This window comes from Artemia franciscana, chromosome 10 (genome assembly GCF_032884065.1).
Source record: "Artemia franciscana chromosome 10, ASM3288406v1, whole genome shotgun sequence".
NCBI classification, from domain to species: domain Eukaryota; kingdom Metazoa; phylum Arthropoda; class Branchiopoda; order Anostraca; family Artemiidae; genus Artemia; species Artemia franciscana.
Window position 1 is genome coordinate 30,475,265 of NC_088872.1, and position 23,113 is coordinate 30,498,377.

At 37.7% G+C, this 23,113-nt stretch overlaps 1 protein-coding gene across 5 annotated transcripts in view; it reads right to left on the reverse strand.

Moving 5' to 3' along the window:
* Nucleotides 1–1,742: 1,742 nt before the first annotated feature.
* Nucleotides 1,743–23,113, reverse strand: part of LOC136032055 (transcription factor IIIA-like) — a 79,994-nt gene continuing 58,623 nt past the window's right edge. For all 5 annotated transcript variants that reach the window (XM_065712165.1, XM_065712164.1, XM_065712161.1 and 2 more), the window contains exon 8: nucleotides 1,743–2,020. In XM_065712165.1, the coding sequence (XP_065568237.1) occupies nucleotides 1,778–2,020 (243 nt within the window). In that variant the 3' untranslated portion in view covers nucleotides 1,743–1,777. The remainder of the gene's footprint in view (nucleotides 2,021–23,113) is intronic.

The following is a 23,113-nucleotide window of genomic DNA, read 5'->3' on the forward strand; positions in this document are numbered from 1 at the left end:
CATCTTAAATATGCATGTCCAGTTTGGCATCTTGGCATCTCCCGTGATGAATCAGAAAAAAATTGAATCCATTCAAAAAAGAGCCCTGAGAATAATTTTTAAAGATGCTCAGGTACCATACTCGCTCCTTCTAAGAAAGGCCAAGTTGGAAACTCTTGAGCACAGGAGAGGAACGTTGAGCCTCCGTTTTGCAAAAAATACAATAATAAACCTTCGTACGGAAAACATTTTCCCCATAAGACACTCCCCATCGAGACACCGCCAGCCACTCACTGTTTCTAAGCCTGTTCCTATCTTGTCCCTTATCTGTTGCTTAACCTCCAGGTATAAAAAACCTTTGTCCCCTTCATTACTGATAAAATAAACTGGGAGTTTTCCATTTTCTTTTCTTTGGTACTGGTGATACCCAAGTTTTATATTCTTGTGATTCTTTTGTTCCATCCACTTTGTTTATATGTTCTGTTTTAAATCTTTTCAACGCTAAATTTATCTCACTCTTTTAAGTTTTATTTTAGTTTTTAACTTTTTAACTTTCTGACTTTTTGCCGCTTAATTTTTTTTCTTTTTTGACTAATGAATGGCTTTGCCTTTCTGATTTTGCTGTTTTTGACATTATTGTTTCGCAGTCACTCCAGAAATGCCCCCTTCCGAGGAAATTATTTCCCAGAAAACAAAACACGCAGAAAAAAACCCCTGGATGATTCCCCCGGAACACCTCCACATAAAGAATTTGGTAGAGTGTAAGAGAATTAAAAAGAATTTCGTATAGTAATTTTTGTCAAAACCTCCCGGTGTAACATTTCCCCTGGAATACCTATTCCCCAGAAATTTCCCTCCCCGAGGAAGTTTTTCCCCATAGAAATCCACTCAAGCACAACCACCCCCCCAAATGGCTGTATCCTTCCCAAAAACAAATACTATATGTAAAAAAGGGGCAAAGTTCACAACGTGTAGCCCTTCCCCCGGGGACCGTGGGATTCATTTTACACCTAAAGACATAGTTATTAGATATTTGACTATGCGAACAAAATGCACATGGGAGGGGGCCTAGTTGCCCTCCAATTTTTGGGTCACTTAAAGTGGGCACTAAAACTTTTAATTTCCTTTCCAATGAGCCATCTCGCGATATTCTAGGACCACTGGGTCGATGCGATCAAACCTGAAAAAAAAACGCATCCGTGATCTTTCTTCTGGCAAAAAATACAAAATTCCACATTTTTGCAGATAGAAGCTTGAAACCTTCTCTGATACGCTGAATCTGATGGTGTGATTTTCATTAAGATTCTATGACTTTTAGGGAGTGTTTCCCCCTTTTCTCGAAAATACGGCAAATATTCTTAGGCTCGTAACTTCCGTTGGGCAAGACTAAACTTGATGAAACTTATATATTTGAAATAATCATAAAAATTTGATTCTTTTGATGTGTCTATTGATATCAAAATTTCGCTTTTTAGAGTTTTGGTTACTATTGAGCCGGGTCGCTCCTTACTTACAGTTCGTTACCACGAACTGTTTGATAGTTTTTTGGAAGATGCTTCATGAATTTATATCTGTTCAACTGGATGCCGCAATATTCAGCTATGCCTTGTAGTTTACATATTGTTGAAAGAATATAGCTTGAGAACCTTGTTTTTAGTCTTATTTTGTAAATTATAAAATATAATTTACGTCCACTTCTTTGGGTACCATGACATGAGGTGCAACCTATAATAATCGGCCTATGTTTTCTGGAACAACTCAGATGAAAAAAAGTGAGACATACTCACTTATTTCTTTATTAGATACTTCTATCTGTGTCACTTCCATAAGTTAAATCTAAGTTACCGCCCTGAATTAGTTTCTTATTTTCTTCATGGCTCAGCTTGAGACCACACAAAACTGATATCATGCTTTTTCTGGGACCTTTTGCAACATCTTTATCTGCTCTAGGCTTCTTACTGTTATCATCCTTTGTTTTAGGGTTTCTGGCTTTTGAAACATAGTTAGGGTTGTGTTTCCTTGCGTGTCGTCGGAGTTTCGCCTGAAAAACAAGAGCTAAAAGCTCATAAGGCACTTGTGACGAGGCGAAAAGAGCTAAGAGCCAAGTGATCATATGGTATGAGCTCTAACAAAATTCTAAGAATCAATAGATTGATTTAAAAAGGAAAATAAGAGGCTTAATGCCGGTCAGGATTTAAAATAAGAGCTCTGAGTCACGATGTCCTTCTAAATATCAAAATTCATTAAGATCCGATCACCCACTCGTAAGTTATAAATACCTAATTTTTTTCTAATTTTTCCTCTCCCTTTAGCCCCAGATGGTCGAATCTGAAAGAACGACTTTATCAAGTCGAATTGTGCAGCTCCCTGACTCGCATACCAATTTTAATCGTCCTAGCACGTCCAGAAGCACCAAACTCGCCAAATCACTGAACCCCTCCCCCCAACTCCCCCAAAGAGAGCAAATCCAGTAAGGTTCACGGCAATCACGTATCAAGGACATTTGTTTATTCTATCCACCAAGCTTCATCCCGATTCCTCCACTCCGGAAATCTTAGAAAATACTTAACCCTTTCAGTCATTTTGTTCTCAGTTGAGAACATACCATTATCTGCCACCTAGTGTCTTATGTTACAGGTAAATATGCATTCAAATTAGCGCGCCATAAGCTTCATTCATCAAGAAATAATCTGAAAAAAGTTTGAAAGTTCTAACTTCAAAACTCCATTTTATACAAAAGTTTGAAGTTGAGGAATGGATGGATCTCAAAATAGTGCAGAACCAGGTAAGACTCCAGTCTATGTGTAAGAATATGGATGAATCTAAGGCCATATCTAACAACTAATACTTAGACAAGATAAGTAAAGACATCTAGTGGCCAAAAATAGACTAACTGCGTGAACACTGGAAAAACACTATATTTACACGTGGTAAATCTATTTGAAAAATTCTCGGAAGGAGAGGGAAAACGTAAAAGCTGTAATTTGTACATTTCTTTGACTAAGTTGGGTTGTAAATAAGGGTTGTAATTTGTTGGGGTTGTAAATGCTAAGTTGGGTTGTAAATTTGTAAATTTGAAGTTGGGTTCTAGATGATTTTCCTAGGTTGTTTCCTTAAGAAGAACTTTGATTGTCGTTCATAGAACTATAAGACTCGTTTGGTCCTGAGATTCAGTTATTTTTCTGTTAAAATTCTTTTTAAACTTTCACCAGGCTGATGAAAAAATATTTAATTTTGGTTGTTAAACACACACAATTTGAAATATATACTTCAAAATATGAAAAATATAATTCATAGGCAGCGCATTTCCTTCTTTTTTGTTTTCCCCAGACCAATTCGAATGGTACGAGTGGTCTTAAAAACTTAAGAGGGGACCAATTTGATTGGAATTTCAAGTATCCTGATTAGGAATTGAGAGTTATTAGAGGACAACCAGCCACTCCCAAGCCATTTTTTCTTAGCATAGTTGAAAAGCCCAGTAACTATGGACCTAGGGGTGTCATGCCCCTCTGACAAGGGATATTAATTGTGCAAGTCGACCATTGTTTACATTTAAGGTGTCATTAGTGGGACAAAGGGCCTGTTTGAACCTGAAAGTATGAAAAGGCTGAGAGCATTAAGGTAAAACTTTTAGGGCATGCTATGGATGAGGTTAATTTAGATGTTCATCCAGGTTTACCAAAAGGTGCATCTGCAATATCCCAGGAATGGCTAAGGGTGGGTTGTTAGTTTGAAATTTCCAAGGAATGTTCAGCAGTATGTTAAACTAGATCAAAATACACTATTTACATCTATGTTTTCCGAAATAGACTTAGGAACTTACTGTATATCTTAGGAACTACTAAGTGTATTATCGAAGCTTTCGAAGTGTCATTTTTGTAAACAATATGGGTTAAAAATAAATTAATTAAATAAAAAGTCAGGATGTGCATCTATATGGTCAAAAGGATGCATCTGTATAGTGTAAGAAACAGCTAAAGATAATAAAGATAAAATAAACAGCTAAAGAAAGTCGTATCTAGAAATGTTTTATTATCACTTCTACACCGTTTTCTTTATCCTAATATTGACGAACAGGGCAATGAGTGCAGTTTTACAACTATTTTTTTCAGGTCCTTCGCAGCGTCCAAGGCGTTTGCGCGTCAACCAGCAGCAAATTTTGAACATTTTTGATCAAATTGACAGTGACATCTCCGATACAGACCTTCTGGATAGCGACGAGGAGCAGGACGATTACGACCCTCGACCCAATGCAGGAACGGCAGCAGTGAGTTCCAGTGAAAGTGCATCAACTGAAGGCGAGGAAGTTGATGTAAAGCCTCCACCGATGAAGGGCAGAACCAAGGTTTGGAAGAAGAAAAAATTTGATAAAGCTTATAAAAGCACAGCCCCAAGTCTACCTGTACCAGCTCATGATGAACCTATAAACTATTTTGCGGAATATCTAACAGAATATTTTTTTAAAATCACTGCGAACCAAACCAACCTGTACTCCGTCCAGAAGACTGGAAAATCCATTGATACTAACGCAGTCGAAGTGAAGAAGTTTTTTGGGATTCACGTTGCCATGGGGGTTTTCAATCTCCCACGATATCGGATGTACTGGGGTACACGAACGCGCATCCCACTCATCGCTGATACGATGAACTTCAACAGATTTTCCCGCCTTCGGTCCTTCGTTCACTTGGTTGATAATACTTCCAAAGACCCTGATAACTTGGATCGTATTTGGAAAGTGCGACCTATTATTGATATTGTGCAGAAGAAAACGCAGACTATTTCTCCGTCTGAGCACCTCTCCTGTGACGAGCAGATGGTCCCTTTTACTGGAAACCTTGATATCAAACAGTATATTCGGGGAAAACCTTGCCCATGGGGCATCAAAATCTTCGTGCTGTGTAATGCGGATGGAAGAGTACTCTCTTTTGAAATTTATCAGGGCAAAAAGACGAACATGGCTGAAGAGTACAAAAGCTTTGGCCTCGGAGCGGGTATGGTTTTGAATCTTGCTGGACGACTTCAGCTTGTGGAATTTACTAAACTTTATTTCGACAATTTCTTTACGTCTTTGGCTTTGCTGGAAAGACTAAGTGAGATGGGCCTCTACGGAACAGGCACTATACGAAGCAACAGGCTTCAGGGAGCTAGGCTGAAAACTGATTCTGACATGAAAAAGAGAGGAAGGGGATCATTCTGTGAAGTAGTGGCTAGTAGTGGAGATACCTGCTTGGTGAAATGGATGGACAACAGATCAGTTATCCTTGCATCGAATTTGATTGGAAGTGGAGCAGTGAACAAGGTACGCAGATGGTGTAAACAAACAAAAGCCTACTTGCAGGTTGACCAGCCCCAAGTTGTATCCCTGTATAACCAGTATATGGGTGGAGCGGACAAGATGGATCAAATGCTATCATATTACCGAATATTCATTAGATCTAAGAAATGGACCATCAGACTGATCTTCCACATGGTCGACCTATCCATCTGCAATTCATGGCTAGAATATGTAGCTGATCGGAAGGCCAAAGCAGAACGCTCGATGGACTTGCTCTCCTTCCGCATGGAAATAGCAGAGGCGCTTACGTCTGCTGAAGGCATGACCCCCAGAAGAAGGGGTCGCCAAAGGTCTCTCACCTCTAGTGAGGAGGACGAACATGAAAATGTAGACGAATCAGCATCTCGCAAAAGAAAGATGAAGTTTCAGCGTCCGTGCTCAGCATTGAAAAATGATGCATTCTCTCATTGGCCTCAAAAAGTAAAGGGCCAGAGTAGGTGTAAAAACTCACCATGCGTGTTGAAAACTCGCACTATGTGTTTGAAATGCAATGTTCCATTGTGTCTAGAAGAGGACAGGAACTGCTTCAAAGAGTTCCACATTAAAAAGTGAAATTTGTCTGTGCTTAGTATTTTTTTATAACTTCTCAATAAACTCACTATATCTGATGAAAAACTACGAAGTTGATCACACTGTCCTCAACTGAGTACACGCTAGAAAACATAGAAAGGTTCCTCCAAAAAATCTAAAAAAAAACCCCAAGGTGTCACGCAGTCTGGTTTTTAGAATTTTCCATCGAAGGAAAATAATTAGTGACTGAAAAAGTTAAAGCGGTGAGATCAGGATAAAACTGGAAGGGAAGAATAGAAACCTGTCTAAGATACGTGACTGACATAACCGGACCGGATCTGCTCTCTTTGGTGGAATTAGGGGGGGGGGGGGTAATTTTGAAAATTGTGGTATTTGTAACTTACGAAAGGGTGACCAGATCTTAATGAAATTTGATATTTAGAAGGATCTTGTGCTTTAAAGTTCTAATTTTAAATTCCTACCAGATCCTGTGACATTGGGGGGAGTTGGAGGGGGAAACCGGAATTCTTGGAAAACGTGAAAATTGTTGTTTTTTTTATCTTACAAATAGATGATCGGAGTTTTTTTCCAAGATTTCACCCTCCAACTCCCCCCCAATGTCAACAGATCTGGTTGGGATTTGAAATAAGAGCTCTGAGACATAAATTCCTTCTAAAAATCAAATTTCATTAAGATCCGATCATCTATTCGTAAAATAAAAATACCCCAATTTCCACGTTTTCCAAGAATTCAGGTTTTCAAAATTACCCCCCCCCCCCCCCAATTCCACCAAAGAGAGCAGATCCGGTCCAGTTATGTCAGTCACGTATCTTAGACAGGTTTCTATTCTTCCCATCCAGTTTTATCCTGATCTCACCGCTTTAAGTATTTTCTAAGATTTCCGATCCCCCCAAATGCCCCCCCCCCAATTACGCTTGATCCGGTTGAGATTTAAAATAAGAGATCTGAGTTACGAGGTCCTTCTAAATATGAAGTTTCATGAAGATCCGATCACTCCTTCGTAAGTTAAAAATATGTCATTTTTTCTTATTTTTCAGAATTAGCCCCCCCTCCAATAGAGCGGATCCGTTCCAATTATGTAAATCACGTATGTAAGACTTCTGATCTTATTTTTCCCACCCGATCCCTCCAATCTAAGCGTTTTCCATGATTTTAGGTTCCCCACCCCAAACTTCCCCCAATGTCACCTGATCCCGTCAGGATTTTAAATAAGAGCTTTGAGACACGATATCCTTGTAAATATTAAATTTCATTGAGATCCGATCACCCGTTCGTAAGTTAAAAATACCTCATTTTTTCTAATTTTTCAGAATTAACCCCTCGCCCAACTACCCCAATGAGAGCGGATCCGTTCTGGTTATGTCAATCATGTATCTAGGACTTGTGCTTATTTTTCCCACCAAGTTTCATCCCGATCCCTCCACTCTAAGTGTTTTCCGAGTTTTAGGTTTCCCCCTCCAACCCCCCCCCCCCCAATGTCAAAAGATCCGGTCGGGTTTGAAATAAGAGCTCTGAGACATGATATCCTTCTAAATATCAAATTTCATTGAGATGCGATCACCCGCTCGTAAGTTAAAAACACCTCATTTTTATTTTTTCAGAATTACCCCCCCCCCCAACCACCCCAAAGAGAGCGGATCCGTTCCGGTTATGTCAATCATGTATCTAGGACTTGTACTTATTTTTCCCACCAAGTTTCATCCCGATCCCTCCACTCTAAGTGTTTTCCAAGATTTAAGGTTTCCAACTCCCATACCCCCCCCCAATGTCACCAGATCCGGTCGGGATTTCAAATAACAGCTCTGAGACACGATATCCTTCCAAACATCAAATTTCATTAAAATCTGATCAACAGTTCGTAAGTTAAAAATACTTCAATTTTTCTATTTTTTTTCGAATTAACCGGCCCCCACTCCCCTCCCCCAGATGGTCAAATTGGGAAAACATCCCTCCCCTGGTCCCGTCCCTGATACGCCTGCCAAATTTCATCGTCCTAGCTTACCTGGAAGTGCCTAAAGTAGCAAAACCGGGACCGACAGACCGACAGAATTGGCGATTGCTATATGTCACTTAGTTATACCAAGTGCCATAAAAACTATATATATATATATATATATATATATATATATATATATATATATATATATATATATATATATATATATATATATATATATATATATATATATATATATATATATATATATATAAATATATACCTGAAAAGAGAAATCACCAATGCAACAGCACAATCACATTAAAAAAAAAAAAAAAAAAAAAGGAGAAAAGGAAGACTGTTTTCCTAAATTAGTGATTACTATAGACCAGCACTTGAATGAGGCCTTAACCCTACTCATCCATATAATCACATAGGTCAAACAGCATAGCCATACACAATCAACCATAAAGAATAATCCATGGACAGGCAGTCATATATATATATATATATATATATATATATATATATATATATATATATATATATATATATATATATATATATATATATATCAGTGCTGCAACAAGTACTCCAAATTTTTACTTAAGTATCAAGTATTAAGTACTCATTGTTTTTTTTACTTAAATATCAAGTAATAAGTACTTGCCAAAATTGTACTTAAGTATTACTTCAAGTATTTATTCTATATATATATATATATATATATATAAATATATATATATATATATATATATATATATATATATATATATATATATATTATATACATATATAATGTATATATGTATATATATATATATATATATATATATATATATATATATATATATATATATATATATATATATATATATATATATGAAAAGAGAAATCACCAGTGCAACAGCACAAACACATAAAAAAAAAGAAGACAAATAATCCAGAGACAACAACCCAAAACAAGGGCTCATCAGGAGAATACACACTTGCCTATAGGGTTTCGGCACTTTAAATTCTCAAAGGTGTTTTCTATAGGGTCTTGGCTTGTGAGATGTTTCACACAGGCTAAATTGGCTACTTAGGTCTACTTTTGCAGTGCTAGCAGGGTTTCTAATAAGTTTCCTTCTTAATTTAAATTCTCAAAGGTGTTTTCTATAAGGCGTAGCTTGTCAGGTGTTGCTATCAGGCCAAATGGGCTATTTATTAGTTAATTATTAGTTTGCATGCTAGGTTTTAGCAGAGGACAACAGAGCTTGTATATGTTATTTTTGTCCTTTACTTTATAGTCCAAATTAAAGTAAAGTTGCAATTTACTGCAACTATTTATTAGTTGCATTAGTTAGTTAATTATTAGATAATCATGCTAGGTTTTGGTGGAGGACCACAGATAGGGGAATGCCCTACAGATAGGTAGAGTAGCTCCATAGGAGGCTTAGACCAAGTAGGACCTAGTCCCAGTGGGGCCCATAATAGAAACTGGGAAACCCTCCCCTGGGAGTTATAATTACAGGTGGAGGAGGAAGAAGGCCCCTCAAATGTACACTCAGCAGGGCCAACTGCCGTGTTCACACGTCAGATGAGTTACAAACCTCCCAGTAATGGGTTAAATTGCATGGTGAAGCAGAACACCATCGTGGGAGGATCCTCTATAGGAGGACAACTGCGGAAGGGCGTAAGATCCAGATTTATGGACAGCGGCCTCTGTAAAGGGCTGCCTCGACCCTTTCGGGGTACCTGCAAGACTGGGAAGCTTGCGGTCAATTTTTCCCACTTGAGGAGTGGCGCCCCTCGAGGAAATTATAGCCTAGTAAACAACACAGCACTCGTACGGGATTCTGATTATTGGATAATTTTCTGGGCTTGGTTTGTTTTGATGGGCGTTTTCGGGCTGAAAAACCTCTTCCTAGCTAATTTATCTACTATGGGCTGCCTCCCCGTAGTAGCATAATATTTTTAGGCATGAATATATAATGAGTCGGAGGTAATAGGCTTGGGACTGTCTGTGCAGGATTTCGACTCTTGTTGATAGAAGAGCATCGCCAAGTGCTGAAAACCATGTTGTGACCAAGATGGGCCCAGGATTGCACAAAGCCTCCCACTTACTGGAGGTCCCAGGGACTTCTTGCTGTCCGGTTCTAAGCCGGCTTAAGCGCTTCGGTGTAGACTTGAGAAGATATGTTGGTCCCCATCCTGCACTGGTATCCGGGATCACTGCTTTTCTTGAGGCCAAAAAAATTTCAAAGATTTAAAGAACATGAAAATTGGTACTTGGAATGTTACGACGTTAAAAAATGACCATCGCACCGACATTTTGACTGACGAATTCAGACGGTTTGAACTGGATTTACTAGGAGTTTCAGAAACTCGTATCCCAGGGGTAGGAAGCATGAAATTAGGTGACATAGAATTTGTTTACTCAGGCAGGAAGGATGGGGTACATAGACAGGGAGTGGGGCTCATGACGAACAAGGAAGCTGCTAAGTCTTCTTTAGGCTGGGAAGGTATTAATAATAGAATACTAATTGCTCATTTTATGACTAAAAAGTTTAGGGTATCAGTTATAGTAGTATATGCCCCATTGAACCAACTGATGGAGATACTAGTGACTCAGATGAATTTTACTTACAGTTGCAGGAGCAAATAGACAGGGTACCAGGTAGAAATATGGTGTTTTTGCTAGGAGATTTTAATGCCCAGGTTGGTAGAAATAGGGATAGATGGTATCCTAGCCTAGGTAAATTTGGGGTAGGAAAAGAAAACAGTAATGGCTATAGGCTTTTGCAATTTTGTAGGTATAACAACCTAGTTATAACCAATACGGTGTTTGGTCACAAAATGGCCCATAAGTTGACATGGTATTCACGTGATGGTAAGACAGCAAACCTTATTGATTATGTTATTGTAAACAGAAGACTAGCAGGATCAATACAAGATACTAGGGTGTATAGGAGTGCCGTTATTGATGTTAAAAGTAAAGATCACCATCTAATAGTGTCTAAGGTTAATTTAAAGCTGAAATTTCGGAAGGGTAACTCCCTCCCTGAAAGTTATGATGTTGGTAGACTTCAGGATGAAAATTTGAGAAAAAAATTCCAGGAACAGTTGAGTACTAAACTTGACGGTTTAAAATTTACAATGTGGAAGATGGATGGAATAATTTCAGAAAAACAATTTGTGAAGTTGCTGATGGTGTCCTAGGGAATAGTGCTAAGACTGCAACTAGGAATATTAGTGAAAAAGCTTTAAGTTTAATAGAGAGTAGAAGGGGTTTGTATAAGAATTATCTGAGTGATAGGTCATATGAAAAAAAAGGAATGTAAAGAAAGTGGAGAAAGCATTAAAATATGAACTAAGGAGATGTGAAGTGGAGGCGATGGATAAAATTGCTGAGGATCTGGAAGATGCGGCTAGACGGCATAGTAGTAAAATATTATCCTGACATGTTAATAAATTGAAAGGGAGCCAATCCGGACTAGTCCCAGTTAAAGATAGAAATGGGGCCATAATTAGTGATAAGGAAAAAGTTAAAGAAAGATGGGTGGAACATTTTGAGAATGTGCTAAACCGAGATACAGTTGCAGGAAAAGATATAGATGAAAATGAAAAAGTTTGTGATGCCTTGGATGTGAAGGAAGATTGGTTTAATGAGGAAGAATTAGCGACATAGTATGATTAATGAGTTTCTTAAATATGGTGGCTCTGAGGTTAGGAATAAGCTACTGAAGATTATGAACATGATTTTTGAAAAAGGGGAAGTACCCAATGATTTTAGGAAAACCTTAATTAAACCACTGTATAAGAAAGTTGACAAGAGTGAGTGTCGTAATTATCGAGGCATTAGTCTGGTCTCTGTAGGTAGCAAATTACTGAGTAATATGTTACTTTTTAGACTGAGACATGCTGTAGATTAAGTTTTAAGGGAAGAACAATGCGGTTTTAGAAAAGGTAGAGGATGTGTCGACCATGTTTTCACTCTTAGGTTAATAATTGAGAAGTCCCTTCGATGACAAACACCTTTGGTCCTTAGTTTTATCGATTATGAGCAAGCTTTCGATTCTGTTGTTAGAACAGCGTTAACAAAGGTCTTATCGTTATACGGTATACCAAAAAAATACATTAAAGTGATTTGCGCTATGTACGAGAATAATACTGCTGCGGTTAAGGTAGGAAATGAGGTTAGCAACTGGTTTTGTATTAAATCAGGAGCTAAGCAGGGTTGTGTTCTATCCCCCTTTATATGGATCATTTTGATGGACTTCGTCTTAAGGAGCACAGGAAAGGCAATTGGAGACCATGGAATCAAATGGGGAGGAAGAACGCTCCTGGACTTAGATTATGCTGATGATTTAAGCATATTAGATGAAAGTGTGAGCAAAATGAATGAATTTTTAGAGGTTTTACGAGTTCAGGGTGCTAAAATAGGCTTGAAAATTAATGTTAAGAAGACTAAGTCACTAAGGCTAGGAATAAGTGAAGATGAACAGGTGACATTAGGTAACGAAAACACTGATCAGGTTGGGAGCTTCAGTTACCTTGGTAGTATTATTAGTAAAGATGGTGGGAGCAGTGAAAATGTTAAAAGTAGAATAGCTAAAGCTCAGGGTGTTTTTTCACAGTTAAAAAAAGTTTGGAAGAATAGAAAGATAAGTCTACAAACCAAGATTAGAATATTGGAAGCTACAGTGATGACAGTGGTCAAATATGGCTCTGAAGCATAGGCACTCCGAAAAGCAGATGAAAATTTACTAGATGTTTTCCAGAGAAATTGCCTACGGATTGTTCTGGGTACCCGGATGACTGACCGTATTTCAAACAGTAGGTTGTACGAAAAGTGTGGTTCAATCCCGCTTTCTGGGGCTATAATGAAAGAAAGGTTGAGATGGCTAGGCCACGTTTTAGGGATGAAGGATGACAGATTACCGAAGATTATATTTCTGATATAAAGCCCATGCTACCTATTTTTAAAGCCATTCTGAAGGCTTCTTAGCCCCTTCCCTTGCCTATAAAATGTCCCCTGTCATTCCTCTCTTGTAAATCTTAATCAAGAAACAGAATTTCCGTTTTATCGTTTTCAACCGTTTCCCTTGTTCGGCTGGTACACACCCAATGAAGTCCAAGAAAATAATCTTAACCAATTTTCAACACAACGACTTGAAAGGAAAAGACTATCAAAACCATTAAGTGCAGTCAAAAAACCCTTGATTGGATCAGACATCACCTGACAGGGTTAACCCAGTGCACGTAGAGTTGAACTTCTGGCGATTAGTGTTCAATCAAATCTGACATGTTTGAAAAAATACAGGGTTATTCTGAAACATGTGGGAATGATGGAAAAAATATTGAAAGTATTGTTTTCCATTGTTTGGCTGGTACACACCGAACGAAGTCCAAAAAATAATCTGAACCAATTTTAAACACAACGGCTTGAAAGCAAAAGACTTTCGAAACAATTAATTGTAGTCAAAAAACTCCTGATTGGATCAGACAATAACATGACAGGATTAACATAGTGCACGTAGAGTTGAACTGCTGGTGATTAGTGTTCAGTCAAATCAGCCACGTTTGAAAAAATACGGGATTATTCTCAAATAACCCCGTGCAAAAACATGTCGGAATGGTGGAAAAAATATTGAAAATAGAAAAATAAACTTTGGATTGACTTTAAAACAGATAAAAGGTAATAAAGTAGTTCATTCTCTGATTCAATAAGTAAAAACCTTAGCAACAAAAAAAAAACTTAAATTTAAAAGTAAGGAGCATAGTGAGTCAGTTGCAGATTTTTTTAAATAAGAGAAATTAGTTCAATGCTCAATAAAAGGAGCAGCAAAAATCCACACTTTTGGCAACTAGCTGAAGGTCGCTGGCTCTCAGCGTGCTGGAAGAAAAGAAGAGTATGAAAATGAAGTCTTGATTCACACTTTGATGACATGTCTCGCCCTCGGCACCTTTACAAGGAAACTGCATCAAGTTTTCAAGTTAAATTTCAGACGCGCTATGAAAATGTATGGCATCTATATCCTTTGGCTGGTTTTCACTCAAGCAAGCCGCATGCTGTGTAGTCAATTCAGATGGTTGTAAAACTCCCTACAAACATACATTATAAAATCACGGGCCTGCAGTAAGCCCGCTGATTCAGACGCATTCCATACGACTGTTCAAACTGCAGAATGAATGAATGAATGAAATTTATTACCCGTAAAAGCATAAAAAAAACACAAAGTACGGAGTATTATAAATAAACAAAAGCAAAAACGATAAACAGCAAGAAAAAAAAATTCAAACTGACAAAAGATATCATGGACTAATTAACCAGTATCAATATGGAAAAAAGGCTGCAGAGGGTCGTAAACATGAATAAAGTAGATAGTTTTTTTTACATAAATCATCACTGGAAGACCGAATCCAAGAAGGCATATCTATTAAACCAAATCGAGCAATTGTTTTTTTTTTGTTTTGGTGCCATCTAGGAAGCCGGAGGAGGAATTTGCAATATCTGAAATAAGCCACACGTAGAGTATTGCGATTTTTCTTACGAAACAGATGAGCCATGCCTGATAAAAACAAAAGCACAGGGGCGCAATAAGCGTTATAAATCATGCACAAATCGTTGCGGTTGTAACGGCTTTTGTTTGGGGATATTTTTACGGAACCGACGCGTAGTTTTTTCACGGCTTGATTCACTAGGGATGAAAAGATAGTGGAAAGTGTTGGACCGAAACACAGACCAAGCTAACTAACTAAAGAAGAACATGGCAGAATTGCAGTCCCAGCAACGAACGGAGCGACCGCATAAGGGCTACTAAAACAAATAAACTCGCATTTAGACGCATTAACTGACAGTCCAATCTTTGATAGTTCATTGGTTAAAATAGTAAAATTGAAAAGCAATCCACGGCGAGTCAGGGAAAAAAGAAGAACGTCGTCTGTATATACAACAGAAGACAAACCAATATTACTGTAAGAAACAAGAACTTTTAAGGGGACGCAGGAACGATACAAGCACACATTTAAATATACTAGAAGACAATACGGCAGAAGTTGCAACCTATCTATTTCTAGCGGCAGTTTTCACACCATGAAGTGGCAAAAACCATGAGACTAAGTCGAAAATCTTCTGAGAAAAAAGGTATAAAACAAGAGGTAAGAGCTCATATGGCACTACTGACGAGGTCGGAAGAGCCAAGAGCACATATGGCATGAGCTCTAACAAAATTATAAGAATCAATAGATTAATTTAAAAGAAAAATCAGAGGCTTAATGCTGGTCGGCATTTAAAATAAGAGCTCTGAGACACAAGGGCCTTTTAAATATCAAAATTCATTAAGATCCGATCACCCACTCGCAAGTTAAAAATACCTAATTTTTCTAATTTTTCCTCTCCCTTCAGCCCCCCCCCAGATGGTTGAATCGGGGTAATCAACTTTATCAAGTCAATTTGTGCAGGTCCTGACACGCCTACCAATTTTCATTGTCCTAGCACGTCCAGAAGTACCGAACTCGCCAAAGCACTGGACCCCCCTAACTACCCCAAAGAGATTGGATCCAGTCCGGTTTCACCAATCACGTATTTACGACATTAGCTTATTCTACCCACCAAATTTCTTCCCGATCTCTCCACTCTAAGCGTTTTCCGCGATTTCCGGTTTCTCCCTCCAACTCTCCCCCAATGTCACCAGAACTGTTCGGGGTTTAAAATAAGAGATCTGATACATGAGTTCCTTCTTAATATCAAATTCAAAAATACCTCACGAACGGTCACCCGCTCTTAAGTTAAAAATACCTCTATTTTTTTATTTTTTTCGAATTAACACCCCCTCCAACTCCCCAAAAGAGAGAGAATCCATTTCAGTTATGTCAATCACATATCTAGGACTTGTGCTTATTCTTCTCACCAAGTTTCATCCTGATCACTCCATTCTAAGCGTTTTCCAAGATTTACGCCCCCCCCCAATCCTCCCAATGACACTGGATCCGGCCGGGATTTAAAACATGAGATCTGAGTTACGAGGTCCTTCTAAATATGAAATTTCATCCGATGACATTCAAGATCCGATCACTCCTTCGTAAGTTGAAAATACCTCTTTTTTCTAATTTTTCAGAATGAACACTCCCCCCAACTCCCCAAAAGAGAGTGAACTCGTTCTGTTTATGTCAATCACGTATCTAGGACTTGTGCTTATTTTTCCCACTAAGTTTCATCCCGATCCCTCCACTCTAAGCATTTTCGAAGATTTTAGGTTCCCCCTCCAATTTCACCAAATCCGGTCGGAATTTAAAGTAAGAGCTCTGAGACATGATATCCTTCTAAATATCTAATTTAATTAAGATCCGATCTAATTTTTCCAAATTAACCGTCCTCCCACTCCCCCCCCAGATGGTCGAATCGGGGAAACAACTATTTCAAATTTAATCTGGTCTGGTCCCTAATACGCTTGCCAAATTTCATCGTCCTAACTCATCTGGAAGTGCCTAAACTAGCAAGACCGGGACTGACAGACCGACAGAATTTGCGATCACTGTATGTCACTTGGTAAATACCAAGTGACATACAAAGTAATTGTTCTCTGGGGATGGAATATTTGGTTGAAGGTTGGCTTCAGTATGACTTATTTTGGAAAAGAGTTATTTCCAGGCTTTGGGCAAGCCATGGGTCGAAGTAGTTATAGGCCCTACTAAACTGAAGAAAAACTCGACTTTCTTAAAACTTGAAACCCTCTCCTCTCGCCCCTCCCCCCTTATATAGGGCTTGTGATATCAGAGCTCGATATGAGCCCTGATCCTAGTCATCTTTGGTCTAGCTTTCATTTGGGTCCGTTGCTCCATTCGCAAGTTACACTAAATTAAACCAAAAGCTTGACTTTTTTCAGCACTTAAAACCCACTCCCCCTCGTTCTATTTGAGCTAGGGTTTTCATCTCAAAACTTGATGCCTGTCACGGTCTTAGGCACCTTTGGTTCAATCTTCAATGAGATCCATCAATCTCTCACAAGTTACACTGAATTAAATGAAAAACTCAACTTTTAACTAAGCTTGGGTCTCCATCCCAGAACTCAATGCATATCATACTCTTAGGCATCTTTATTCAATTTTCATCGAAATTCATCTCCATATGCAATTTACAGTGAATTAAATGAAAAACTCGAAATTTTTATACACTTAAAGCCCCATCGCCCTAATTAAGCTCAATTTTAATCCAAATAGTTCAATTTTAATACATATCTGACTGGCAGTTCTCCCGCTATACTTGATTGCACAGACGGGCGGACAGACAGACAGATCTCAAAAACCTATCTTGATGGACATTTTCCACTATCCAAATAGGTGATGATACCTGGATGATGATATGCCATTGTTTTTCTTTTTTTGGATCCAATTAGCCAACATTGCTACCTAAGACGTTGCAAAATCCGTCTGTCCGTCTGACTGCATGTCCGCCCGTCTGTGTAATCACGTATAGGGGGAAAAACGCTGGTTGGATTTGGATGAAAATTTTGATGGCCAGATTTGGTGCCAAGAATCATGAGACACATCAAGTTGAAAGATGAAGACCCTAGCTCAAATAAAACAGGGGGAGAGGGCTTTACCTACTAAAAAAAGTTTTTCGTTTAATTCAGAGTAACTTACTACTGGAGAAAGGGATCTGAATGAAAATTGAACCAAAGAGGCCTAAGACCATGAAACATATCAAGTTTTGAGATAAAGACCCTAGCTCAAATTTAACAAAGGGGAGTGGATTTTAATTCCTGAAAAATTGAAGTTTTCTGTTTAATTTAGTATAACTTGCAAATGGAGTAACAGATCCGAATGAAAACTAGATAGAAAAACTATGGGTTTTCATCTCAAAACGTGATGCCTGTCACGGTCTTAGGCACCTTTGGTTCAATGTTCACTGAGATCCATCAATCTCTCGCAAGTTACACTGAATTAAATGAAAAACTCAACTTCTAACTAAGCTTGGGTCTCCATCCCAGAACTCAATGCATATCATACTCTTAGGCATCTTTATTCAATTTTCATCGAAAGTCGTCTCCATACCTAAGAAGTTGCAAAATTTGTCCGTCCGTCTGTCTGTGTAATCACGTATAGGGGGAGAAACGCTGGTTGGATTTGGATGAAAGTTTTGATGGCCAGATTTGGTGCCAAGGATCATGAGACACATCACGTTGAAAGATGAAGACCCTAGCTCAAATAAAACAGGGGGAGAGGGCTTTACCTGCTAAAAACTGTTTTTCATTTAATTCAGAGTGACTTGCGACTGGAGTGATAGATCTGAATGAAAATTGAACCAAAGAGGCCTAAAACCATGACACATATCAAGTTTTGAGATAAAGACCCTAGCTCAAACTTAACAAAGCGGAGTGGGTTTTAAATCCTGAAAAATTTAAGTTTTCTGTTTAATTTAAGTTTTCTGTTTAATTTAGTATAACTTGCAAATGGAGTAACGGATCCGAATGAAAACTAGATCACAGACGCCTAAGATCAGACATCATGTCAAGTTCTGGTATCACAAACCCTATCTCAAATAGAGCGAGGGGGAGAGGGTTTCCAGTCTTAAGAAAGTTGAGTTTTCCTTTAATTTAGTAGGGCCTATAACTTATGAATGGAGTGACAAATCTGAAGTCAGATTCGTCTGAATACCTGAATTTGCTGGAACAAATTTGACAAAATACCACTGTATTGGATCCAGCTAGAATTCCCTAGTTTTGTTTATTGCAGACTACATTTAGATGGGCAAAGATTCATAGCTTCAGTAGTTTTCCTGAAGATGATGAAATGGTAGAAATCTGGTTCAGTTGAAGAGATGGCAAAAAAAAACACTAATGTCAGAAATATAAGTCCAAATGGACTATTGTATGCAACATTTAGCACAAAACAAGGGATTTTAGCTCACAGTCGACCAGTGAGCTGTGAAATAATTTCAATTTTCTTTGATGTATAACTTTTAAACAAAAATTAAACCAAGTATTAATCATACTACATTTTTTTTCATCAAAAACAAATACCTTATTTCATATCCAAAAATAGGGCATGGAGCTATATCTGAGTTTACTCTAAATCTAAAGGGTGATGTTGTCTTGTAAATTGCCAAAGCAGACACACACACAATTTTCGTGTCAAAGGTAAAGTATTTGAAAAACAAGTACATTAAAAGTATCTTAAGTAATAAGTATTTCGTAATCTTACTTAAGTATCAAGTAATAAGTACACCCTAGAGTTTTTACTTAAGTACAAGTACAAGTAATGGAAAATTTTACTTAAGTAGTACTTCAAGTAAGTGACAGCACTAATATATATATATATATATATATAAACTAGCTGTTGGGGTGGCGCTTGGCGCCACCCCAACACCTAGTTGGTGGGGCGCTTCGCGCCCACACCCAAGCCCCCCCGCGCGCGTAAGTCGTTACGTGCCATATTAGTTACGCGCCATTGTAGTTGTGTCCCTGTGTCCCACCTGTGAATATAGATAGATTTATATATGTGTTTCAAACTACGTAAAAATTGCGAATATACAACATTCTTGGCTTTCCCATTGTCTGTGCATATACAAAGCCGTATGTACTAATAATGACGTCATATGCAAACGCTCTTTTTACAAACAAACAAACATGCATACACACAACTCGTTTTTATATAGATAGATAGATAGATACAATACAAATTAACTGCGTAAAACTTGCGAATATACAACATTCTTTGCTGTCCAATTGTCGCTGCATATAAATAGATTGTCAGGTTTACCGACCCTCGAACATGCAACGTACAATTGTCCATGGGAAAAACAATCAGTATTAAGATCTATACCACATTTTTCTAATGATTGACCTTGAGCTTTGTTAATGGTGATTGCAAATGCTAATCGAATTAGGAATTGCAATCTTTTAAATTGAAAAGGCAGATCCGTTGGAATCATGGGAATGCGAGGAATAAGAACAGCCTCACCCTCAAAAGGCCCTGTCAAGATTGTGGCCTCTATTAGGTTTTCCATTGTTTTTTTTTTTACGGCAAGTCGCGTGCCATTGCAAAGCTTTGGTGGGTTGATATTTCTTAAAAGTATTATTGGTACGCCTATTTTTAGTTGTAGCACGTGTAGTGGAAACCCTGACGTCCTGAAATTGAGTCTACTGGGAGCTTTCCGTTTCCAATTGCCAGCAATTGATCTGAAAATGTTTGACCAGAGTCATCGTTTTGCAATCGGACACGCATATTTGTAGTTATTTTTAATGTTTTTACATGTGCCCATAAATTACAATTTTTCAGGCAAGCATTCATTTCGTCTGCAGGAGTTGATCTAGGTATTATAGGTAATGTTTGCCTGAAATCTCCCGCTAGCAATATTAATGTGCTGCCAAAGGGTTTCGACTTCCCTCGCAAATCTTTCAAGCATTGATCCAGAGCCTCGAGCGATTTTTTGTGTGCCATTGTGCATTCATCCCAAATAATAAGTTTGCATTGCTGCAATACTTCACCCATCCCAGATGATTTGGAAATATTGCACGTGGGAGTTTCTGTAGAATGCAAATTCAGAGGCAATTTCAAAGCGGAATGAGCAGTTCTTCCACCAGGCAGCAATGTTGCGGCTATTCCGGACGACGCGATTGCCAACGCTATATCATTTTTTGATCGAATTGATGCCAGAATCAGTTTTATCACAAACGCTTTACCAGTACCTCCTAGCGCATCCAAAAAGAAAATTTCTCCAACGTTGTTATCGACACAATGCATTATCGTATCATAAATGCATTCAATTCAGAATTTCTATCACTGATGAAGTACAATTGTAAAAATTTATGATTCTCGCCTGAGAATGGCACACTTTCTGTTTTTTCTTTCTCTATCAGCCTCAAGCCTGTTTCCTTGCTGTTCTTTTGATTCCTCGGGACGCTTTCTTTTCTGACGTTCTCTATCAGCAGCAAGTTTTTTGGTATAGACTCTTTGAGCATCTTCCTCGGCTGTTGCCATTGTAAGTTCATCAGTCATTTTAAAGTTAAACATTAATAGATTTCTACGTGAACGCATGTCTTAAATATCTTTAATGACATCACCGTCATAACAAAAATGACGACAACTAACTTCATGACGTCAGTCAACACACAAACATGACGTCACCTGACAGACACATCCACAGACAACTTATTTTTATATATATAGATTGTTGGAGCTTTAGCTTGCTTGGCACGTAAAGATTTTTCCAAGTGTCAATTTTAGAATGAACATTGACAAATTGAAGAAAACAAATCAATAAAAAGAAGAAACTAAAAAAAAGAAAAAACTGTATATATATATATATATATATATATATATATATATATATATATATATATATATACTAGCTGTTGGGGTGGCGCTTCGCGCCACCCCAACGTCCCCGTTGTAGTTGTGTCCCTGTGTCCCGGTCGTCATTTATATTCCTAATTTCATGACGTCAGTCAACACAGAAACATGACGTCACCTGATCCACAGACAGACAGACAACTTATTTATATATATATATATATATATATATATATATATATATATATATATATATATATATATATATATATATAAATAACTTGTATATATGCATGTTTGTTTGTTCAAACATGTATTTCATGTTTGAAAAACTGTATCAAACAGTTCGTGGTAACGAACTGTAGTAAGGAGCGACCCGGCTCAATAGTAACCAAAACTCTAAAAAATTGAATTTTGATATCAATAGCTACATCAAAAGAATCGCATTTTAATGTTGATTTTAACTATATAAGTTTCATCAAGTTTAGTCTTACCCATGAAAAGTTACGAGCCTGAGAAAATTTGCCTTAATTAAGAAAATAGGGGGAAACACCCCCTAAAAGTCGCAGAATCTTAACAAAATTGACACCATCAGATTCAGCCTATCAGAGAACCATACTGTAGAAGTTTCAAGTTCCTATCTACAAAAATGTAGAATTTTGTATTTTTTGCCAGAAGACAAATCACGGGTGCGTGTTTATTTTATTTATTTATTTTTTTTTCTTTTTTCTTTTTCCCAGGGGTCATCGTATCGACCAAGAGGTCCTAGAATGCCGCAAGAGGGCTCATTCTAACGGAAATGAAAAGTTCTAGTGCCCTTTTTAAGTGACCAGAAAAATTGGAGGGCATCTAGGAGATAGCCATTTTGAGATAGCCATTTTGTTCAACATAGTCGAAAACCATAATAACTATGTATTTGGGGATGATTTACTCCCCCACAATCCCTGGGGGAGGGGCTGCAAGTTACAAACTTTGACCAGTGTTTACATATAGTAATGGTTATTGGGAAGTGTACAGACGTTTTCAGGGGGATTTTATTTTGTTTGGGGGGTGGGGCTGAGGGGAGGGGGCTATGTTGGAGGATCTTTCCTTGGAGGAATCTATCATGGGGGAAGAAAAATTCAAGGAAAAGGGCTCATGATTTTCTAGCATTACTATAAGAAAACAATGAAAAATAAACATGAAAACGTTTTTTTCAAATGAAAGGAAGGAGTAGCATTGAAACTTAAAACGAACAGAGATTATTACGCATATGAGGGGTTCTAAAAATAGTTTAGCATAAAGAGCGAGGTATTTAGGAGGAGATAAATACCTCGCTCTTTATGCTAAAGTATTTTTAGTAATTTCAACTATTTATTCTACGGCCTGTCTGATTCAGGGGTCATTCTTAAAGAATTGGGACAAAACTTAAGATTTAGTGTAAAGAGCGAGGTATTAAAGAGGATACAAACCCCCTCGTATACATAATAAAAATATAAGATTATGAAAGTTTGTTACGTAAGTTGCTAATTTATAAGTTACGTATATTTTTTACTAATAAAAACGTTCGTTAAAAATTAAAAGTTCTAGTTGCCTTTTTAAGCAACCGAAAAATTGGAGGGCAACTAGGCCTCCTTCCCCACCCCTTATTTCTCAAAATCGTCTGATCAAAACTAAGAGAAAGCCATTTAGCCAAAAAAAGAATTAATATACAAATTTCATTTTAATAATTTATGTGCGGAGAGCCAAAACCAAACATGCATTAATTCAAAAATGTTCAGAAATTAAATAAAAAAACTAATTTTTTAGCTGAAAGTAAGGAGCGACATTAAAACTTAAAACGAACAGAAATTACTCCGTCTATAAAATGGGTTGTCCCCTCCGCAATCCCTCGCTCTTTACGCTAAAGTTTGTCTCTTTGCCACAATTCTACTTTTTAAAATAATTAAAAGATATAGCGTAAAGAGCGATTAATGAAGAATTGTTGATTAATGAAGCTCCTGTTCATAATATTTCGTCAGTAAAATCTTTGATCAAGATGATTGAATTAAAAGCTAGAAGACAATGTATGCAGT